The following is a 22,834-nucleotide window of genomic DNA, read 5'->3' as shown; positions in this document are numbered from 1 at the left end:
GTTTTGCCCTGTGTTGCCTCTGATATCTCTGGTGTTGTGCTGTAGTGTAGCAGTGTTTTCCGCCTGGCGTCCGACGGGTCAATCCTAACCGAGATCCCTCTCTCACCTCACCCACGGGGTTTGAATGACTTAAAACAAACCTGCATCTGGGAGCTTGATCCGTCACCTGCTGCCAGGGCGGTGTGCTCCTCCCTGTGGAAGTGAAGCCCGCTGCCGTCTTCTTCACCCTGACTTTTCAAGGCTACGGCCCTGTAAGGCTTGAATGAGATTGCAGGAGTTAATTCCTTGTACTAATCTATTTAAGGCAGGGGATTAGTGAAGGTCCTCCTGGTCGGGGGAAAGGGGTTAAGGTGCCTTTATTCCTGCTGCCTTGGCAATGTGACCAGATAGAATTAGGACAGATAGACACTGCAACTCGCTTTCTTTATTTGTTTGGTGTTTTTTGTGTGTTGTTGTAACTTGAAAAACAGTGTGATCCAATAATCACATTGTTCCTGACCTACTTGTTTTGCTGGGTCTTTTTTTTTGTCATGTTTTATTGTAATCATGCGCTCCAAAGTTGTTTAATGATGCACTGTAATGTACAGAAACGTGCAATAAAGCTGTAGGTTTTCCTCCATGGTCTCTCTCACTTCAAGTGCATTTCAAAGCCAATGGAATTTAGCTGAAATAGAAAGTTGACTGAAATAGAAATTCAATTTAAATACCAATTTTTATTTTTTTAATCCACAGTGGAAAAGTGACGGCTGAGACGAAGCCTGATGTTGATTTAGCTTTGTCTTGACTTTTGTTCTCTCTCTATTCTCCTTTCCATCTAGTTGATATCACACATTCTGAATCTGATGTTTTAATCTAGAATTAATTTTAGTTTATCTACAAAGTAAACATTGAGTCAATCTCCAGAATCTCTTGGTGCCCATTAGATTCTCTGATACTAAACCATCAGATGTGAAAATAATGAGCTTGTTCATTATGAGCTCTGTGAGGCTGTGCTCGAATGGATAAACCCACGAATTTGCCATCTAATATTTACTATTTCAGCTTGATTTATTTGTTTGTTTATTTGACAGGGACAATGTTTAACTCCTCAGCAGCTCGAGAGTTGAATTATTCTCATTTCTATCTGCAGTCTCTGGGCAGGAACATTAACACACAGCCACAGCAACTACAATAAGCTTTGACAACATTAGGTCACCACTAAAACAACAAAAACAGGAATTCACAACATTAGGATCAACTGTCTGGGTTCATGTGTGATGGGAACAGGATTTTAACCCTGATTTCATCTTGAATTTAAAACTGTGGGTGGGGTTTCTCCCCCATTCCAAAGGCGTGGAAGGTGTGAATGTGAGTGTGAACGGTTGTTTGTCAGCTGTGTGATACTCCACCTCCTGTCCATGCATTCCTGAATCTAGTGATTTATCCCTTTGTACCTTGATTTATTTATGTTCACAGTTCACTTCACAGAGATACCATCAGCTTGATCCCAGCGTGTGTGTGTGTGTGAGTGTCCTCCTTCCCTCTTTATCAGATCTTGCCTGATGCTCAATCACACTTAAGCTAAAACGCACGTCTTTCTGTCCATTAGTTTCTTTGCACAATTATAAAAGTAAAAAAATAAACAAAAAACTTAAAAGAGAATCCTATATTTACTTGAATTTTAAAGTGTCCAAAGTCAACATCATGAATTTTTTATTTGCAATCCAGGAATACAGATAAATATTTCAAGGCAATCGAAAGAGTGAATGAGCCAAACAGGATATGAATGTTTTATTTCTAAAACTGGATCAGACACACACACACACAACATAGAGTGGAGACACAACCAAACTGCTACACCTATAGAACACGTGTTAATGTGTATGCATTTAGGTTTATTAACAACCTTTGTGCTTCAGGATCATTCAGTGTTTTTAGTAAACATGGTTTTGTCACTTGGACCAGAAAACAAGTTCCACTGGTTTCCATGACGATGGTGGTCTCACACTACACCGAAGTTGCTATACAAAACAAACACAAAAAACTACGACATGGGACGAATGTTGAGGATCGGACTAAGATGTTAAACTGAATTGAGTTGGGAGAGATCAGCCTGAACGCTCAAGCTTTGTTTGCTTTAAATATTCATGTACAGATTCTAATTTGTCCTTTTTAAGCTCGTTCCTGGAGAAGAGTGGGATTCTTCCTCTGGTGAAGACACACGCAGGCAGAAGAGAAGAGAAACTCCGGTGGGAGAGAGTCAATGACCAGCGGGGGGGGGCACACGGTCCCAGAGGCGGCTGCTTCACACACAGACGGGTCACTGCCTGTAGAAGTTCTCGCTGTTGTCGCAGTAACCTGCGGGGGAGAGAGAGAGAGAGAGAGAAAGATGTTTGACTTTGCTTCTGTTGATATTTCGGAGTAATCTCATCAGTCGATGAAGTTGGAAGATAAATCACGTGGATTTGCTCTTTGTTCCATCAATCATTCACTTGGTCTTTTTCGTCGAATTGACTCACAAAAGGCACGGACAAATTAATCATTAGACAAACAAGCGAGCGCCGAGGCGGACGCCACTCACCGGTGTGCGAGACGCGTCTGTATTTGCCCAAAAGGCAGATGTCGTTCTTCTTGGCGGTGACGACCGCCTGGTCCTGTGGCCTCAGGCCCTCGGGATGACGGGAGAAGACGAAGGAGTAGCTGTCGTGGCACGTGCCGTCGGCGGCCACCTCTCTGCACGAGTAGTGGATGGCGTAGTTCTCGTAGTCGGTGTCAATCACCCAGTGCTCGTCGTCTGAGGGCGGGATGACATCACAACGCAGTTCATCAAACTCAGTGCAAGGCCAAAAAATGTATAAACACTTGTACGATCCTCAAATAAAGTGACGATAAATATTATGGTTAAAACTACATTTTAGAAAGATAATTCACTTGAAACACAGAAGTTTCTGGTCAGAGCTGGGATCTGTGAGATTTCCTACCAGGTCTTAAATTGGGAATCAAGTTAGAATCAACAGATTTATTCCAATGGAGCATTTTCATCTCATCATCAGGTTCAGAGTCCCAGTTAATCAAATGTCAGGGTGGATGATTAGATTAAATTTAAAGGTCAACAAATCCCTGTGATCAACGCCCCCCCGAACCGCCAATGACAAACGGTTATGCTAATTCCCACCATTGCTCCCATTCGTGTTGAATGTTCCGCGACTTACTTCCACTCTGAAGGGCGGCGGCGATTCCCCAGTACCTCATCCTGAACTTGGCCGGGTCGGGGGTGTCCTCGAAGGTGGCGAACATCTGGGCGCACACTTCCCAGTGGCTAGAGGTCAAAGGGAAAGAAGGACATTGTTTAAAAAAATAAAAAAAAGGTTGGAGACAAAATGTCGTGGAATCTTCACCACGAAGAAGAGAACTCACCCGAAGATGATGACTCTGCCCAGAGCGGTGGCCGTCATCTTGCTGTCGGGTGTGATGGTGAAATTAGCCACGATGTTGTCGAGCAGGAACAAACCGTCGGGGTCCTTCTTCCCCACGGCGTACCACGACCCGGCGTACTGGAAGACACACGAGAGATCAGTATATTTGAAAAAGCAGTGACGACCTCCAGGCCGCAGTCGTATAACGTGAGTTCCCCGACTCTCTCCGTCCTGCTCACCTTGGTCCTGTCGAAGTTCTGCATGACCTGGACGCTGGACACCTGGCAGTCCTGTGCCCAGGACACAGCCAGGAGGCTGAGGGCCACGGCGTACAGCAGCATTCTGCCTCAGAGGAAGGAAAAACAACCAGGGGAAAGAGACAGTTTCAGAAAAGGACGCACACAAATATCAGCCACTTCATTTCCCTTCAAGTCCTTAAATAAAAACAAAAAACAAAGTCAAAGTCTGCGGTCGATGCATACCTGGTTTACGGGAAGAGTAGCAAACAGCTCACTAAGCTCCTCTGCTGTTCTGTGTGGGTTTTATACTGTTGACGTGAGTTGCATAAGGACGTCTGGAGACCAGAACCTCCCCTGCTCTTCCCACAGCGAGCCCGCCTTCCATTGGACAAACATTTACATAACTGCTGGTCCCAGTCCTATTGATCTGTGTGCTCTGCACATCTGGCTGCTGAACACCCGTCCACCGGGGACACAGGGTCTCTGGGTCTTGTGAAAGCAACCACTGACCAAGCCAAGAGGCCCCCCCGGCGATATGCTGTACAATACACATGCAAATAAAAACATACATATACAGTAAATGTCTACTCGTGTGAAAACGTGGTAATGATTGGTATCCTTCGTCATTTGAGCTGATTGATTTTCTGCAGAAACCTGCAAGTTAACATGAATCTGAGTCAGATGTTTTTGTGTGCATGGACTGAACCCTTCTTTTTTGGGGGTGGAAAAGTTGACAGCATGCATGTTTCAGCCATTTCTCCATTTTCTAGTTAAGGCAATGTTAGAGGAGGTGTGTGTGTGTTTGTGTGTTTGTGTATATGTGTGTGTGTGTTTGTGCTTCCCAGCAGCATCACTGTCCCTGTGTCAGCTGATGACTTGATTATCCACTCAAGGGGAAACCTTTAAAACCTCCAGCACTGTATTGGTATACATGGACTTTCAACAGAGACTAATCAGCATCAAACAAACAAAGGTGATCACTAATCAAAGATCATGACATCATGTGTTTGTCGGCGTCTGTGCTGTCACATGTTTGTTTCGGATCACTCACGTTTACTTCCTTTGTATCGTTAATCTGGGATTAATCAACTCAAGTCAAACTTATTCTAGCATCTTCTCTTTACGTGTTGCTGGAATTTAAAAAAAGTAAATCAGGGATCTTTTGTGTTTTTTATAAAAAAATATAAAAATACAGGAAACGGCTTCTGTTTTAAAGTTAAGTCGTGACTTTGATGCATACATTTATGAACGACTTGCCGCTGTTGTTTTGCACTGAGGTCATGGAACCGTTTAAATAAAAGAGCACAGCTGGGCCAAACATCTGCAGTTGCATAACCACCGGCCTCAGCCGCTGGAAAACACGTCAATCACTCACTTCTGAGCAGAAGAAGTAGCGGCTGGAATTTGGCCAGAAGCAGTGAGAATATTTCATAATCGTCAAGACCGGCCAAGACACAAAATAAGAGTGTGTGTGTGTGTGTGTGTGTGTGTGTTTTGGCAATGTAACTGTAACGTAATGCTTAAAGCAGGCGGACATTTCTTGTTTTGATGGGATGTGAAAGTTGAGTAACTTGCAAACCCAAATGATCTCTTATAAAATACAGTTTAAAGTGAAACACCTTCTGCTCCCATCTCAGTTTTAGAGTTTTGTTGAAAGCAGTAGCTCAACGTGGAAGAGGTATTCCTCTCTTTTATCTAAACATAATGCAATCCAACCTCTACCTTTGACCTTAGTTTAAAGAGCTGCATCAGCACTGTTGACTCCACAAGGACTGAGACTCTATCAGGTTGACCTAGATCATCCAATTGTATCTTAAAAACTGTACAGTTCAATTTAAATAAAAGTTTTGAGCTTGTTCCAAGTAAATAACAACACCAAGGACTTTTTATTGGCTATTTATTTTCAATAGTCGACTGTATTTCTTAAGTTAAACGATGATAACACTGGTGTCGTCGCTTTCGGAGACAAGGAGGAACAATTAAAAGTCAAGGATCAGACAGAGCCTGAAATCCCAGTGTTGTTACGGACCTTCATTTCAGCAGACACGTTAAAAATGATGACATTTAGCCTCAGCAGTCCTGTCAGATCTTTATCAACCATTGTTTAACTACCCAGAGCCTCCGGCTGTCGGGTCTGCTTTCTGTCTCCAGAGTCACAACTCACCACATCTGAACTGCAGAGCTTCAGGTCATTTTAAATCAAGGCTGATTTCTGTTTGAAATCAAATAATTATTTCTTTCTTACACTGCACTTTATTCTATACTCTTGCAATAATCATTATTTGCAAACAACTCTTACATCTTTGTCAAAATGCTTTTTTATGGTTTGTCTTTGTATCTGCTCTGTATTGAACACTCATACATTTAATTTGCCTGAACTTGCCTTCTGCATCAAGAGAAACTGTTTCTGCTGCTGTGGAATTCCACGCTCTAATTTATTATATTTATTTATATCACTGCCTCACACACACACACACACACACACACACTCACACACACACACACCTTTTGTAGTTCTCCCTTGATAAGCTTGCCTTAATCCCCGCAGCGAAAAATAGTTCGGAACCCTTGTCTTGCCAGCCTGCCAGCGGCTAACCAGACAGTAAGATCAGTTAATAATAGCCAGCCATCTTTGTTTCGGGCCTTGTTCTCAGACGTCCAAGTCCCACTAATTGGCTAATGCCCACATCGAGGCCTATTCTTCCATAATAATGGTGATTTCATTAGAGCACACGGGCAGGAGGGCCACACGGGAAGAGAATATGTGAGGCGACCAACCATGGCTCGGAGCCCGGTGGTTTTCAGAGGCTGATGCTAGGAACCCTGATGCTATTCAGGGTTTCTCTTCCACTGCAGCAGCAACAACACGGATAGGACAGCAGCACCTGAAGCAGCTCAGGATCAGATCATCGCATGGAACTGTTCCTTACTGGTGTGGGTTCAGTACCTGGGATTGAAGCTGCTCTGTTCTCCGATTGCTGGTTTGCCCTTTAGCCAGGCACCTCATGGAGTTACCACTGTTGCCAAGTGCTTGTTCATTGTGGTAATTGTGGGTAAATAATATTATAAATAGACCTGCCCTCACAAAAAGTTCCCTTTTGGATCCAGATCGGCAGGATTTAGTTTCTTTCATTTCTTTAACGTCGTGAGACAGGACTTTTTTTTTTAAATATGCCCCTTGATTTCTCAGAGAACAATTCATGGATCTTAATTAAAAAATAATCTGAAATGTTGAGGGAACTGATATTTATTAGCAGTTTGGTGCAGATCCAAATAAAAAATAGTCTAGTGGATCTAATTGAAATGTGGTTTTATGAGGGGACTGTTGGGCCCTGGCTGGAGGACGTGTGTGTTCTCAGGTGCCCTTCGACATCGAATAAAAATAAAACTGACCTGACCAGCAGCCAGCCTGACTTGGATTTAGTGTCACCGTGTATGTTCACGTCAGATGAAACCATGAGGTGTTTCTCTCCTGATGTCCACGCCGGCATTTGACCTGACAGCGGTCTCACACTCTCCTGCCTCCTGCCTCGGGCCGGGAGCAGTGCCTGATATAAAATGATCAGCGTTGGGATTTGCGGGTTAAGGACGCTTAGAGCAGGGGTTTTAATGTCGTGACGTCACATTAATTAGCGGCCACATTGATCCTCTCAGCCTCTAAGCCCTGCTGTGTCCTATTCTGTCTGTCGGTGGACACGGGAGGCATTAGTGACTCCCTCAGGGACCGTGGAGCAGGATGCACCTCCGCGTACACGCCCGCCACTGATCCTACCCCACCCTGCAGGCCACGGCTGCCCTCACCGCTTCCACTCGTCCCCCCTGGCTGGTGATGTGCTTCTGTGAATAACAGGGACGGGAATATCGAAAACCACAAAAGTTCATCATGGCAGACCAGGGCAGCGTGGAGAAGTACCTGGAGAACAACCCGCAGTTCGCCAAAGAGTACTTTGACAAGAAGCTGCGCGCCGAGGCCCTGACCGCCGCCTTCTCCGCGCCTCTGGACGTCAAAGACACTGCTTCCTTCAAGGATGTTAACTCCGTGCAGGAGGCCGCCATCATCTTCGAGCTGATCCAGGAGCTGCAGAAGGTTGGGGAAGTGGAGAAGCCCCTGCACAAGGTGCTGCAGAGGGTCGCCCTGATCCTGCAGGCGGACAGGGTCAGCTATTACATGTGTCGCTCTCGAAACGGAGTACCCGAGCTCGCCACCTCGCTGTTCGACGTGACCCCGACCTCCAAGTATGAAGTCAACCTGGTGCACCCGCAGGGGGAGATCGTGTTCCCCCTGGACATGGGCATCGTCGGGTTCACTGCGCTCAACAGGAAGCCCCAAAATATCCCGGACGTCTCAAAGGTGAGGAGAGAAGTCTGTAAAATGATGAGGAGATTGGAAATTAAACTGTGAAAAATATTGGTGAAATGACCTTTAAAAAGAGGAAAAATTACCTTAATTGGTTGTTTCATAAACTTAAAATATAAAGCAGATCACAGGCTGGACTGAAGATTTTGTCCTTTACTAAACAAAATATATTTTTAAATGGGCATGGTATAAAATGATTAAATGTAGAACACATCAATAATTCACCAGCACACTGATAAAAGTGATGTTTATTCTACTTTATTTGAATCTGCCTGTATTATTAATGCAATTCTGGAAAATTCCACTGATGCACAAAATCAAAAATCAGTGATAAAATATATTAGTAAAATTATATTAAATAGTTATATGTATTTGACCCATAAATATTTTTGTTAAAAGCCTGTGTTAAATTGCCAAAAGTACGTCTGGGTATAATTATTATTATTTTCATCAATAGCTAAATAAGAAAAGTCTGATATATATTCATATATTGCTAATGTGAGCATGAGAGGAAGTAAAACATGTAATTGATCTTCATCAGTGTTGTTTAAAAGCAAAACTCGAGAACAAATTTAGTCTTTAAACTTGAAAGAATTATAGAATATGTTTCTCTGCACGAAAAGTAAAAAGCATGTTTTATTAAATAGATCTGCTTTTTGTGTGGTGGGAAATAATCTTTACATCTTACAGGCTCATCCTGACTGAACTGCACAGAATGAAATGAACACTGTAATTGTGTAGTTGTGTGTAAGTGATGTAGTTTTTGTTTGGATTTAACTACACCTAACACACACTCTCCTTTGTCCCCCCCCGTCCAGAATCCAAAGTTCTGTGACTTTGTGGACAAACAGACTGGATACAAGACCAAGTGCATGCTCACGTTCCCTCTCGTGGTGGAGAAGGAATGTCTCGGAGTCGTCACGGCGCTGAACAAAATAGGAGCCGATAAGTTCACTCCCGAGGACGAGGCTGTAAGAACTCACTCTTTAAACACTTTGATTCCCTCTGATCGGCAGCGACCGGCTCAGGGAGCTGGGACGGTTTCACAGATCAGACAAAACGATCAGACACAGAAACTTAAACTGTTCAGTGCTTCCTCTTTGCATTAAGAAGTAGCAGCTGTAATATACACTGTTATATATTGATACAGTTACTTTTCTGCTGCTATCAAAGGATATTTAAAATACAGCTAAACTAGAGATTATCATGGGACTGAATCATGTCAGCATGTTGATGTTCTGACCCAATAATTAGGAGTTAATAAACCATTATTATATAAGTACTCAATACTACATTATCACATGAGTAAACAGCAGTCATTACTACATTTTTACATAAGTACTCAGTACTCATTACCACATTTTTATCTCATAAGTACTAAGTAGTCAATGCTAAAAAATTACAAGTAATCAGTTGTCAGTACTACATTATACTTTGTACTATACTCTGTAGTCAGTACCACAATGTTATGAAAAATATCTAGATAATACTATATCGTGGTACAAGTACTTATAAATCATTGCTAGATCAGTACCCACATTGTTACACAAGTACTCAGTAAATAATATAACTTTATAATATGTATCATTTAAACTTGACCTTCAGTTTAATACACAATAATTTGTGGCGGCACGTTGCTCAGCTGTGATGACGTCATGGCGACAACATCTGTCCGACTGTGTCTGACACTCAGACGCACAAACATTAGTCAAAGTGAAAACTGTGTGAATAAACTCCACACAGCAGTTGTCTCCAGGACACACACACACACACACACACACACAATGTGAAAACAATAACAATAAGCAGCTTTATGATCAGCCAGCGACAGCAGCTGGTAATAAAGATTATTGCCGTAATTACATCTCACCAGTAGAGAGCAACACACTCCAGTTAAGTCAGTGGGAATCAGACCTGACTGCCTCACCGCGGTTGCTTTGGAGCAATCCAGTTTAACCAAAAATGACATAAGGATTTAATTAGGAATATGTTATCTCAGTCGTCGATATCAAAGCTCAGTCACTATCGTTCCCTGTTATTCAGATGCTACAAACACACACTGAGGCACACTTCCATACAGAGTGAACCCGCTCACAAGGAAAGAGATTTTTGAAGAAGAAAGACGAAGGCTGCAACTGCTAAGATGCATTATAGCTTATCTGTGTTCTCTGTGTTTGGTGGAAAGACACAGAGGCAGGTGCTGTACACGTCTTTTACTCTCGTAAACTTCGGTATTAAAATAGAAACACACACTTGAGAGATCAATGAATCAGCATGTGAAGACTAACGCAATGTATATGTATGTAAACCTTTGTGCAATGGCTGTGCAATCTGTGTATAGATTAGCCAAACACGGCCAGAAGAGACTTGTTGAAGTCATTATTTACTGACTTCAAATTTCGTCATATTTCAGCCACAATCTGAGGATACGCAAATCATTACCTCTTATTTTTATAAAATGACTTGCGCCATAGAATTGAATCTTCGTTTGTATTGATGAAACGTCTGATCTGATTTTGTCCTCAGCTCTTCCACAAATACATGAACTTTACCCAAGTCATCGCCCTGCAGCACCACACAACCTACATGTTCAACGTGGAGTCCAGGAGGAGTCAGGTAAACTTTAAACTTTTTATACTGTGGTGATAACCAGCGGGAAATCTCTTATCACCAGGATCAACTTGAAAATATTCCCTGTTAGTTACATGTTGGGGTCTTTAATGCACTGACCAGCTCCATAAACATCGACTCCTGTTTCCTTTCTCGTAGGTTCTGCTCTGGTCGGCCAGTAAAGTGTTTGAGGAGCTGACGGACATTGAGAGACAGTTCCACAAAGCGCTCTACACTGTTAGGGTCTATCTAAATTGTGAGCGATACTCAGTGGGCCTGCTGGACATGACCAAAGAGAAGGTTGGTCCTGCAGAAGAGAGCGAGCGAGTGAGAGATCGATAGCATGGGTGGCTGCAGGCTTTAATGATGGTCTGTTTTTGTTTTACCTGCAGGAATTCTATGATGAATGGCCGGTGAAACTGGGAGACGTGGAACCCTATAAAGGTCCAAAGACACCAGACGGCAGGGTAACAAATGAATTCCCTTTTGATACATGTGGCATTTTAAATCCTACTTTTCTTTTCAAACTTTAGCATTGTCCAACACAGTTTGGAGAGTATGAGTTTTTTTTCTGAGAGGCTTCTCCCTTTTCACACAGGAAGTCATCTTCTACAAGATCATCGACTACCTCCTGGAGAGCAAAGAGGAAATCAAAGTCATACCGTAAGTATCACGCAGACCAATTCATTCAAACACTTTGTCGTCTCATACAATCAGATTAAGAAAAGTTTCAAGTCCACATTTTAAAACTTCCTATTTTTCGTATTGTCGATCATTAGTTTGCAGCTCAGTCAGTCCTGATGGTTTCTGACGAGTGTTTTTTCGAGACTGATTTGAATTGTGGATGAAACGTGTTCATCCTGCTTGTCAGGGAGTGATTCTCTCTCTCCAGCTCACTCCTCTCTGTGTGTTTCTCTCTCTCTCAGTGGTCCACCTGCAGATCACTGGGCTTTAGTCAGCGGCCTGCCGACCTACGTGGCGGAGAACGGCTTCGTAAGTCCCCAAAAAGGAACTTTGATTGAAATTTAAACACTTTGTCTAAATTGTCTAAATCAAATGTTTTTTTTAATGTGACTGCAGATTTGCAACATGATGAACGTGGCTGCAGACGACTTCTTCACTTTCCAGGTGAGGACGCGTTCACAGCAACATATAGGACATGCAATTTAAACATCCGAAACAAAGACATCTAGTCTGTCCCTGCCCTGGTCATAACATAGCATTTACTGATTATGTGTTGAGGACAAACTGAGCCCAGATTTAAAACATGTGATGTGAATGTCTTTCAGAAAGCGGCCGTGGACGACTCGGGTTTCGTCATCAAGAACGTCCTGTCGCTGCCCATCGTCAACAAGAAGGAAGAGATCGTGGGCATCGCCACTTTCTTCAACAGGAAAGATGGAAAACCGTTTGACGAGCACGATGAACAGATCACCGAGGTCAGCTACGTGCATTCTCTCTCTCTCATATCGCTTTATTTTGGATGTCAGGCTGTCTGTTTATGTGAAGAAAAGCAACCATAGATGTGTTTATTAACTTAATTAATTACTTATTAACTATAAACAACAAGGGCACATGATAGTTCCCTTAAAATGTCTCTCATCCTCCCTTCCATGGTCCGCTCCAGGCCCTGACCCAGTTCCTCGGCTGGTCCGTGCTGGTCTGCGACACCTACGACCGGCTGAACCGAATGGAGTACAGGAAAGACATCGCCCAGGAGATGCTCATGTACCAGACCAGGTGCACCCCCGAGGAGATGCAGTCCATTCTGGTGAGTATCGAGCGGAACTCCCTTCGAGTTCTTTACCCGTGATCTTTCGACGTTTGCTCAAAAGGAAGCTCGAGCAGGAATTAAAAGGTGTTAAAGGTTCTTGCGGTTGTGAATAGCTTTCTGAGTAGCAGTCCTCCAGATGCAGCTATTACAGGACTAGCAGAAGCTCGGATCGTTTATCCGCTTGATAAGATGACACGGCAGTTTACGGGGGTTACTGCTCTGAGAGCTCGTCTGAAGTGTCTGAAAACCTGACACCAGGATGTTTCTCCTCCACTTTTTGTTGCGGATGTGAGAATTCAGGCTGCAGGATGTTCACAGGTAGAATGTAAATGTCATTTCAAAAGCATTCTTCTCCCGCTCATTACCAGAACACCAAAGAAAAGTTCGACTCGGAGCCTGAAGACTGCGACCAGAAGGAGATGTACAAACTGTTGGTAGGTTTTCTTTGATCGTTCAGGACAAAACGAGATCAAACTCTTTAATAATCCGTCAACCAGTCGTCAGATACACAGACACACACAAAATGAACGTTTCCTGTTTCTGTGCAGAGGGCGACCTGCCCGGTGGCCAACAACGTCAATGGGGAGGATCTGTACAAGTTCTCCTTCAGCGACTTCCCCGTGTCCGAGCACGGCCTCATCAAAGCCGGCATTCGCATGTTCTTCGAGCTCGGAGTGGTCGAGAAGTTTAAAGTTCCCGCGGAGGTGAGTCACACGGGGCATCAAGGCCCAGAGGAGGACTTCTTGAGGGTTTAGCTTTTGCAGATTCTACCATTGTCCAGCTGGGAAGAGATTGGATGAATTGGAGTGACAATTCCTTTCATATAATATATACTAAAAAGTGGAAACTTGCAGTGAACTTTTAAATGCATGTATAATCTGTTTGACAATCATGTGGAACTAATTTTCCTATTTTAATGAAATGAGTGCGTTTTGAGACGATGGCAAGAACCGTTTGTAGGAAGTAAATTCAAATTACACAGAATAATTATGTTGACATTCTTCAGTTTGACTCTGCAGTTTGAATTATAAGATTCTAGATTCATGACTCCTTTGTTATTCCACACTTTTCTGAAGATAGAAGCTTTCCTTGAATGTGACGTTGCCTTTTTCGTATGAGCCAATAAATGTAGGAGAATTTAAGATGAGAACATTTTCATACATGAAGCCCCGATGATCCTGAGAGAATTGTGCCGTATCATCTGTGAATCCTTTTCGCGGTGACAGACTAGAACTGCCTGGGGTCTGTTTTTCTGAGAGCAGTTGTCGTGATCCGTAATGAGCCTCTCGAGGTGAAACCCAGCCGCCTATAGCTGAGAGGCCAGAGAGCGTTTCCTAGGACACGGGACCTGGAGCGTACTTTATTGTTTTAAAAACACAGCGACATCACGCTGGGTCGCAGCTCATCCCGACGCCCTCTGGACAAATAACATCACGTTGTCTCTTCTCCCTCAGACGCTGACAAGGTGGATGTACACAGTGAGGAAGGGTTACCGTTCCATCACCTACCACAACTGGAGGCACGGCTTCAACGTGGGCCACACCATGTTCTGCCTGCTCCAGGTAAGGCCTGCACAACATCTGCCCCAGCTGCTGTGAACAGGAGGGTCTCATAAGGCGGCCCCGGGGGTTTCGCTCATGTCCTCCAGTCTGTCCAGCTGTGGACGTCTCATCCTGTTAACTTTTAATATCTAGAGCTGATGGTGCAGTATACAACACAATATGCATCTGGTGACAGTTAAACACACATTTTACAAGAAACTGAACCACTTACATGGGCCCGTAACGTTTCTTCATGAAGATAATTTCACCAAACCAAGTAAAATATTGTCCAAGTCGCTTAAAAACAAGTATTTTGACGTCAAATATTTGTCTATTTTGGGGTTTAAACGTCCAGAAGGATGATTTCGATGGATAGAACATTTCATTTTACGCTCTAATAATCTAAATGTATATGATCAATGATGTGTCCGTGTCCTCCGACAGACAGGGAAGCTGAGGAAGTACTACTCTGATCTAGATGCCTTTGCCATGGTGGCTGCTGCTTTCTGCCACGATATCGACCACAGAGGAACCAACAACCTCTACCAGACCAAGCAAGTCCAAACACATCCACTCGTCCTTTGGTTCTTTTTTCAAATCCCAAATATGTGTGTAACGTGTCAATTTATCTGTTTTTCTGCAGGAGTCAACATCCTCTGGCCAAACTTCACGGCTCCTCCATCATGGAGAGGCACCACCTGGAGTACAGCAAGACCCTCATGGCGGAGGAGGTACGAGAGATGATCGGGCAAAATAATTCAGTTCACAGACTCGGCTGGAAACACAGAGGCTCGCCCCTGACCTCTCCTCTCTCTCTCTTTGTCCCGTGCAGAGCCTGAACATCTTCAGCGGCCTCCAGAAGCGTCAGTTCGAGAACGTGCAGCACTTGTTTGACGTCTGCATCATCGCCACGGATCTGGCCCTTTACTTCAAGTGGGTTCTCTGAGAAACACTGGCCTAAATACCGCAGCTGTCACGCTGCAGCCCCAGTTCAGTGTTCAGACATGAAATCACCCTGGAGCGGGACCGGCTGAGTGTAGCGGCTCCAACGTTTAGCTGCAGCCCGTCAATCCTCTTATGTTTTATGTGTTTGGCTCATGTCTGTTATCTGGTGTGCGTGTCCTCCCGCAGGAAGAGAACCATGTTCCAGAACATCGTGAACGCCACCGAGCCGATGGCGGAGGAAAAGGACGCCATCGCCTACATCTCCAACAACGCCACTAGGAAGGAAATCATCATGTAAGTATCTGATTTTGAAAGCAGCTCCACTTGAATGTGTACAGTGTCTGTGCGGAGGCTTGTGAAAGCAGCAGACCGTTGCACTTCATCAGCATCACTGGCAGGGTGTCATCATCCCCCCCCCCCCGCTGACTGTCTGTGTGTCTTACACCCCCCAGGGCCATGATGATGACAGGCTGCGACTTGTCAGCTATCACCAAACCCTGGGAGGTTCAGAGCAAGGTGGGTGAACAGGACCGATTTCAAATATATCAAGGCGAACTTGCCAGGTGCAAAAAAAGGTCACGGGAAACAAAGGAGGAAATGTATTATTGATTTTTATTATAATTTCTCCGCTGAGTCAAGCTTCCCTCGTGTGGGTCCAATATCAGGTCATTTTTATTATTGCACAAACTATATAGGGCGGTGTTCTTTCTTTTTAGAAGGGTTTAAAGCCGTGACAGCTGAACTAAATGGGTTTTAAGGTCAAATATGCGACAATGCCTCACTAAATTATATATATTCTTTGACTCGTGGACTTGTTTCCCACAATGTTCAAACCCAGAGACATTTGTTTCATTTTTGGTCAGCTTTTAAATTCATCATATTCACTTCACGCATGGATTTGCCCGTCTCTTGGATAACGTTTTATCGTTGTTATCATTGCGCGATCCCCTAGTGGGTGGAGTTACATATTGTGCTTTAAGTCGACCGCTTGTTTGGGAGCATTTAAAGTTACGTTAAAGTTAAATCCTCAATCATTTAGAGAAGTGTCGCTGTTACACTGTACGTAAGAAGTAATTTACAAGATAAAAGAATATGTGTGTTGCTTTTCGTTTGTCTTTTTTTTGTCGCCTTGTTCATCTTGTGTCTTTTTGTCTCTAGGTGGCGCTGATGGTCGCTGCTGAGTTCTGGGAACAGGGCGATTTGGAGAGAAGTGTTTTGGACCAACAGCCAATCGTAAGAGCCCTTCTCTTCCTTTCAATAACATATATATATTTTTGTAGGTTCCTCAGGATTTTTTTGAGCATCTGTTTACCCCCTTCATCTTCTCCTCTTCCTCACTCAGCCCATGATGGACAGAAACTGTTCCGAGCAGCTTCCCAAGATGCAGTGCGGTTTCATCGACTTTGTGTGCTCCTTTGTATACAAGGTAAAGATCGTTTTTTTTTTACACCGCGCAGAACCTCAACTGTTTCAGAGTGAAGATGAGGCTGAGTCCGAGTGTGTTTGTAGCTGCTGTATTTCCAGTTCATATCCAGTCTAACAGGAGCAAAGCCATCGAATCCAGCTGCGATTGGATTTTAATTCTCTGCAAAAGGGCGAGAAAAGCTCCTTTAAAAAGAAGAGATTCTGTCCATGACATGTTTTTTAACTCACCTCAATTCAATCAGTATTGATACTTTGAGATCTATTAATGTGAAGCACAACAAGCGACTCAACTCCGTCTTTCACCTCATCCGCTGCATTAGTTTTAAGACAATGCTTTTTATTTTAGAGCCTCAGACTGTGAAGTGAATCCTGATGAGCAAAGGCTGTTTCAGAGGGTTTTTAAAAGGTGATCGTTTCAACTGAGCTGAATGAGAAACACTGTAGACATGGGGGGGGGGGAACTAAACATTGTGTACACGTCATGCACAAAAACAGACAAACAAAATGACCGCTGGGTTAAATAATTCATCACACTACCTCATTATAAGACTTACGGAGGTGTTGTTGTAGCTTCCGCCACCTCAGGTCAGAAAACAGGATGTGCAGAGATGAACCTGGTGAACCCAAGTGGCAACACACAGACACACACATACGGAGGAGACACGCATTACGATAAACATCTGTGCCTATAGGGACATGTTACACCCCCCCACACACACCCAACCTCTGTGTATTCCACACTGTGAATAACGTACACTCACATTCGCTGTGTTTTCCCTTCATTTGAACAGGAGTTCTCCAGGTTTCACAAAGAGATCACGCCCATGTTTGACGGCCTGAACCACAACAGGTCACAATGGAACGCGCAGGCCGAGGTGTACAACGCCAAGATGAAGGCCATCGAGGACCAGAAGAAGAAACTGGAAGACGACGAAGCCAGGAAATGTAAATATGTTAATAAATGTTTAATTAAGTATCTGGATCCATTGAGTTATTCCCTTTTGAAGAATAGTGAAAATTGAGGAACATGTCCTTTCTCGTAATGTTAAACAAAGTGAAGAGTAAATCGTGCATCCATCCCAAACTTTGATGGGTTCTTCCCCGACCTGCAATGCACCTTTCCACCAATTTTAGGGGAAATCCAATGAGTTGTTATTGTGTAAATTTGTTCACAATCACACAAATTGGCAGATTTGTGACCCTGTGCCAACACATCTATTCTATTTATCTGTGTTTATCTAGCCGGTGACGGGAAGTCAAAGACCTGCACCATCTGCTGAACCCCTCCAGTGCTTGGACCTGGACTCATGCGGTCTGGTTAGGACTCCTCTAGGCTACGCTAGCCTATGATTCTGGTCTGACGGGTCATCTAGTTGGATCTGTGCGAGGCTAGTTCGGTCTTGTCTGATCTACATCAGCTGTAGTTCTCTCTGGTTAGGTGCTGTCCGCCTTGGTGCAGTCCAGCCCTGTGGGGTCTGGTCTGGATTCAGTCTAGGCGAACCCTGGTCTAGTGTAGTCAGGTCTGGATCTACGGTCCAGTCTGGAGTAGGCGAGTTTAACCATTCTCAGAGGAGAGTCAGAAACATCACTGAGAAGTATTGCTGGGACTCTGGCTGCAAGAGAAACTGTCTCCGAAGACGTGACGTCTTTTGAAACTTTCTCCTTCCTCTGCTTCGTGCAGCCATGAACATTTGTAAAAACGCATCATACACGGACAACATATATTCCCCCCTTTAAAATATCAATAATAGAAACAAAGCTCATAAAACTGTATTGAAATGTTCCCAATCAGGCTCAACTCGTGGCGGTATTGTCGCACTCTAGGTTGCATAATGAACTTAGCTGCTGTTCTGGCAGTGGCAGGCCATGCGAGAGTTTAAATAGCATGGGTAGCATCTGAAGGAAAAGGAAATGTATATCGTGAACACCGAGAAAACGAAGGGAAGCTTTGAATGGAAAGGATCTGTCACCGAGGGCTGATGTTTTCTTACCTCAGAGGCCCCCTGATGAGCTGCGTGAGGGTCTATTTATATTTAATATGCAATCTATCTACAGTATATACACATTTATTTTTTTGATTGTGTGTCTGATTTTGTACTTGAACCGTCGTCTTGGCCGGAAGAGTTAGAGACGAGCTTCTCAGGATTAATCCGTCAAATAAATCACATCCAGGCATCGAGAACATAGGTTTTGAATTTATTTGTTTTATTTGTGTCCAACGAACTGTAAAGAAAATACCTGAAATTATATTACACAGAATATTTACACCAATGTTTAGAGCAGGAGTACGACTCTGGGCTCGTACTCCCGGGTCGCGAAATGATTTCATTTAAACGTGCTTTGATTTGTATATAGTTTACGACATAGTGATTGTAAAATGTAAAAATTAATAACTGAAGAATAAAAAAATTGGATTTGAAGGATGTGAGAGAAACCGTTTGCTTCCCCCGACGAAAAGGCAAGAGCCGCTGTCAAACAGGGAAGAGCAGAACCACCTCTCCTGTAAGAAGACTTGATAGGATTTGATTTGTCAGTTGAGATCCATGCGGCTTTGGACTTTAAATACCCGTCTTACCGAGGAGGTGGAGCAGGCGCCCGAAGCCTCCGGCACATGAACCTGCAGACGCCCTGAGCTCGTAAAACACGGAGATCGTTCGGGCCGTTCTGCATCTTCACTTTCAACGAATGATTGTCAACTCAACGTGAATCCCCCCCCCTCCCCAATCCTCTCCACGCAAAAACCCAGAATTGAACTTGATCTCGTCAGGGATGCGAACTGACAAGTGCAACCCCCCCTGCCCCAACTCAGCTGTGCACTTGCTGAAACCATTTTTAGCCGCGTCCCTCCCGGGGACAAGACTCCCTGTTACACAATGTCATCTCCTCTAATCAATGAGGCATCAATCAAACGCACGTAATCCCATCAGGATGGCTTTGGGACTACCTGGAAACTCCTCCTCTGCTGCTGGAGGTGAAGCGCCGGGAGCTAAAACTGAATCAGCCCATGAAGTTCACCTCGGCTCACCGGCCCGGCTGCACACGTTTCCTCTGGACGGCTCCGGCACCTGTTTCGGCTCGAGCGATTACAAAAAAACGGCCCCTTGCTTTTCTTCCAACGTCCCTTGGTGAGATCCCAAAACGAGGCACTGTGTTCTTTCTCCTTATCCCATCGACAGACATTAGAAATCTATGGTTTGATGTATGAAAAACGGCCTCTACTGTATGTATGTGTCATGAGATGTAATATGTATAAGCAAATAAAGGAATTTATGGAGGTTTACCAAGAGAGGAAAATCGTCTTTTCTCGGCGGGTAAACCAGCCTAGCACAGCCGACGCACAAAGGTGACACTTCTATCTCTGGTTCACACCTGACTCGGAGGACTTGAAGGTTAGACGGAGACAAAGAATGAACTCTTGAAACCCTGGGCTTAGCTGCGACAGTGCTCGTTCTTAGGCATATATCGTGCAGGGATCTTAGAGGCTCCAAAGCAGGATGAGCCCTCAGGGGAAAGAGGATCAGTGGATTGCTTCTGATCCCTGCCCGATACAGTGCTGTCTGGCTCTGCTCGACATCCTGTGTCCTGCCGGTGCTGCAGGTTCTTCATGCACAAAAAGTTGAGATTGTGTTATGTCATCAGTTCGACGAGGATACGGTGGTTTAGACGGTAAATCGCAACAAGGCGTCCCTCCATGCTTCAGCAGTGCATCTCCAGTATGTGCTGAGTTTGAGTTCAGGCTGCTGCTGAGGCGTCACCTCACAAGACGCAGGGAGAAATGCTTACAATCCATAATTTTTCAGGACACTTAAACTCATCTGCCTTTTGCATCAGCATGACCTTTCTTTCCCCCCCGACTATTTTGGAGTCAGTGATTTCATAGGCGCAGGCTCTCACCTGCTGCAAAACATTTAAAAAAAGACTCCTTCCGTTCAAAAAAGCGTTTGAATGCGAATTTCATTTGCATATTTATAGAATCTGAGCTTTTCGACAGGAAAGGAAGAATAGATACGATTTTAGGATTATTTATTTTTTACCTTCCGATTCCACGCTTTTGTTGAACAGGTCTTATGAAATGGGATTTTTCGAGGAGAGTATTTTTGCGTCGTAAAACATGGACGGTACGGGAGCTTTAAATGTTTTAAAAGTTGTTGTTCAGCAAAACTAACTCATCCCAGGATATTAATTAGGAGGATTTTTCTAACAAGTGCAGAAGCATCCAGGTGCAGACGTGTAACCAGGGGCGGAACCACTTCCTGCCCACGCTCCAAAATAACAAGCTGTTCTGCTCATTGAGCCATTTTTCACTCCACTTAACCACCTGTTAGCTTATGTTGTCGCCAATCACATCGCACCTGACCTCTCCCGAGAAAGCAGAGAAGAAAGTTTGAATGAGACAGACAGAGCGGTTAAGTGGAACGTTAATGGTCTTTATTTAAGCCAAGGTCTATAATCTCCCAGCATCCTCACAGCCCCCCCCCCCCACCCTTCGGGCAAGTCTGAAGTCGAGGCGGCGCTTCGGTCCGTCCTTGTTCAGGGACACCGCCGGCTAATCCTCGTGTTTGACTCTTGGTATCAGGGTCGTGTTAGATAACCATTTCTTTCTTACTTTGATTATAGGAAGGAGTATTAGGGCCAATTTGATGAAAGGAAATAATCTGTGGTTTTGTGAATAAAGTCGTAACATTACAAGAATAGAGTCGTGTCACATTCTGGTAATATTTTGTCTTTTCTCTCATTTAATGACCATTTTATTCTCGTAATGTTGCGACTTTTTTTTCTCATTATGACTTCCCCATTGTGCCACATTGCAAGTTTATTCTTTTGTTTCTTCGATGTAGCCTTATACTGTCGCAAGATCCAGAATAACTCTTGAATAAAATATACCAGGTCGATGATAAACAGTAGATTCAGGCAAAGAGAGTATAGGAGACTCAGACATTTTGACCAGTTAATTACAATTGATCCCAGAGGGACTTAAAAGTCTGTCCCTTTATTTCAGACCCACAAACCCATGATGCCGGCAGTGAACTGTTTTCATTAATTTTCCACAGAGGTGGCAGCATTGAAACAGAGATGATCACAAACATATGATCCCTTTAACTGTAGCAAACAAGAAACCAAGGCTGCAAAAGGTTTGAATTAGTGACAGATGAGTAGAGGATGTAGAGTCTGATAGTTACTGTTGATTTACAGTTTTGTGTGGACAATGTGATTCCTCAGAAAGAAAATAATCGTGCACCCTTACAACAAAACTTACGTAACTTAAGAGTGCATCAATGTCAAAAAAGAAAGTGAAAATTGCCGGAGCTTAACCACAGACTTAGAGCTGCAAGGAGGAGACATAAGGAGATTACCAAACTTAACTTTCATGCAAACAACCCAAAACTCTGTGGGACACTGTAGAGGCAGGCTCATGTGACTGCAGTTTAAAAACACGTCCCTGATGACCTGTAAAAAGCAAATCTATTAACTGAGTTTTTAATTCCAGGACTTCTCTCCTTTAAAGCAGAGATTTTTAAGAGACAATCTCTCATTCTGACCAGGATTTCTTGTTTGGCGCTCGACCCTTAAATGGTTCCAATCACTTTTTAAGCACACCCGCACCAAGAGCCTGCAGAGCCAGATGGCATCTCTTCATATTCTCCTCAAAACATGTGAAGAGGAGCTGACATCACCATGGCGACCCATCTTCCCCCCTCCCCAAAAAAAGAAAACCTGTGACTTGCACACCATCCCCACCCTCTGGAAGAAATCAATAATTACACCTGTGCCTAAAATAACATGTACAGAGATGAACCTGGTGTCGTTTCTTGAGCAGGAAGTCGATGCGTCATTACAACCCATGAAACCCATGAGCATAAACCTTTTAAAATGATAATATTCCTCTTTAACGTCACACTCGGCATGTTCGGGTCGACACTTCCCTCTCAAATCCCACATCAATCAGCACTGGTGTCCCTCAGAGCTGTCTCCTAGTACAAGAATCCACCATGACAACCAAGTTATTGCCAGATGAAACAGCAAAGATGATCCTGGGCCCGATGCACAGAGACAGAAGTCCGTCAGCTCAGAAATAAAGAGACTTGTTCTGTGGTGTGACTAGGGTTGCAAAATTCTGGGAATATTTAAAGTTGGAAACTTTCCATGGGAATTAGCGGGAATATACGGGAATTAACAGGAATAAACTGGAAATGTTGTGGGTAATTTATACTAACTGTATTTACCTTGTCATATACAGACATAAATATAAACATTTTGTTGTGTCATAGGCTGATTTGAGCCCTGAGGAAACTTTGGGCACTTGACTATATGCTTCTGCATCGTTGTGTCATTCTTAACATAGGTCTTTGCACAGTATTTGCAAATGTACACAGCCTATCCTTCTACATTGGATGGGGTGAAATGTCTCCACACATGAGATAGTGCATGTGGCATTGTTCTGTAGAATAAGATGAGAAAAATGTTTGTAAAAAAACACGAGATATAAATAGTTAGCCAAACAATTGGAATCGTCTGTAAAAATATTTTACAATTGATGGATAAATGAA

General features: G+C 43.7%; 2 protein-coding genes across 3 annotated transcripts; one reads left to right on the top strand and one right to left on the bottom strand.

Moving 5' to 3' along the window:
* Nucleotides 1-1,755: 1,755 nt before the first annotated feature.
* rbp4 (retinol binding protein 4, plasma) lies at nucleotides 1,756-3,960 on the bottom strand. 2 transcript variants are annotated; one of them, XM_061094408.1, is made up of 6 exons: nucleotides 3,878-3,960; nucleotides 3,635-3,737; nucleotides 3,397-3,533; nucleotides 3,192-3,298; nucleotides 2,561-2,773; nucleotides 1,756-2,337 (listed from the first exon to the last, which is right to left on the bottom strand). In XM_061094408.1, the coding sequence occupies exons 2-6, from the start codon at nucleotides 3,734-3,736 to the stop codon at nucleotides 2,300-2,302; spliced, it is 597 nt and encodes a 198-aa protein (XP_060950391.1). In that variant the 5' UTR covers nucleotide 3,737; nucleotides 3,878-3,960; the 3' UTR covers nucleotides 1,756-2,299. The 2 variants fall into 2 exon arrangements, with proteins under 2 accessions (XP_060950391.1, XP_060950392.1); XM_061094409.1 differs by lacking the exon at nucleotides 3,878-3,960 and having other exon boundaries at nucleotides 3,635-3,760.
* A 3,557-nt stretch (nucleotides 3,961-7,517) lies between these two features.
* On the top strand, nucleotides 7,518-17,566 carry pde6c (phosphodiesterase 6C, cGMP-specific, cone, alpha prime). The gene is made up of 22 exons (XM_061095194.1): nucleotides 7,518-7,985; nucleotides 8,810-8,962; nucleotides 10,518-10,607; nucleotides 10,761-10,901; nucleotides 10,994-11,068; nucleotides 11,200-11,264; nucleotides 11,528-11,594; nucleotides 11,682-11,729; nucleotides 11,891-12,040; nucleotides 12,229-12,372; nucleotides 12,744-12,809; nucleotides 12,924-13,079; nucleotides 13,830-13,937; nucleotides 14,361-14,470; nucleotides 14,560-14,647; nucleotides 14,749-14,849; nucleotides 15,048-15,155; nucleotides 15,314-15,377; nucleotides 16,020-16,094; nucleotides 16,204-16,287; nucleotides 17,078-17,231; nucleotides 17,529-17,566. The coding sequence occupies exons 1-22, from the start codon at nucleotides 7,518-7,520 to the stop codon at nucleotides 17,564-17,566; spliced, it is 2,553 nt and encodes an 850-aa protein (XP_060951177.1).
* Nucleotides 17,567-22,834: the final 5,268 nt, after the last annotated feature.

The sequence above is a fragment of the Limanda limanda genome, chromosome 21 (genome assembly GCF_963576545.1).
Source record: "Limanda limanda chromosome 21, fLimLim1.1, whole genome shotgun sequence".
Lineage (NCBI taxonomy): Eukaryota > Metazoa > Chordata > Actinopteri > Pleuronectiformes > Pleuronectidae > Limanda > Limanda limanda.
Note: the sequence above shows the minus strand (reverse complement) of the source record. Positions and strands in the feature narration are given on the sequence as shown.

Coding starts and splice junctions, on each gene's coding strand:
- rbp4 (XM_061094408.1), bottom strand. CDS start 3,736: ATGCTGCTGTACGCCGTGGCCCTCAGCCTCCTGGCTGTGTCCTGGGCA. Junction 3,299..3,396: donor GGCAGAGTCATCATCTTCGG/GTGAGTTCTCTT, acceptor TTTGACCTCTAG/CCACTGGGAAGTGTGCGCCC. Junction 2,774..3,191: donor CGCCGCCCTTCAGAGTGGAA/GTAAGTCGCGGA, acceptor TCCCGCCCTCAG/ACGACGAGCACTGGGTGATT.
- pde6c (XM_061095194.1), top strand. CDS start 7,518: ATGGCAGACCAGGGCAGCGTGGAGAAGTACCTGGAGAACAACCCGCAG. Junction 12,373..12,743: donor AGGAGATGCAGTCCATTCTG/GTGAGTATCGAG, acceptor GCTCATTACCAG/AACACCAAAGAAAAGTTCGA. Junction 15,378..16,019: donor CCTGGGAGGTTCAGAGCAAG/GTGGGTGAACAG, acceptor TTTTGTCTCTAG/GTGGCGCTGATGGTCGCTGC.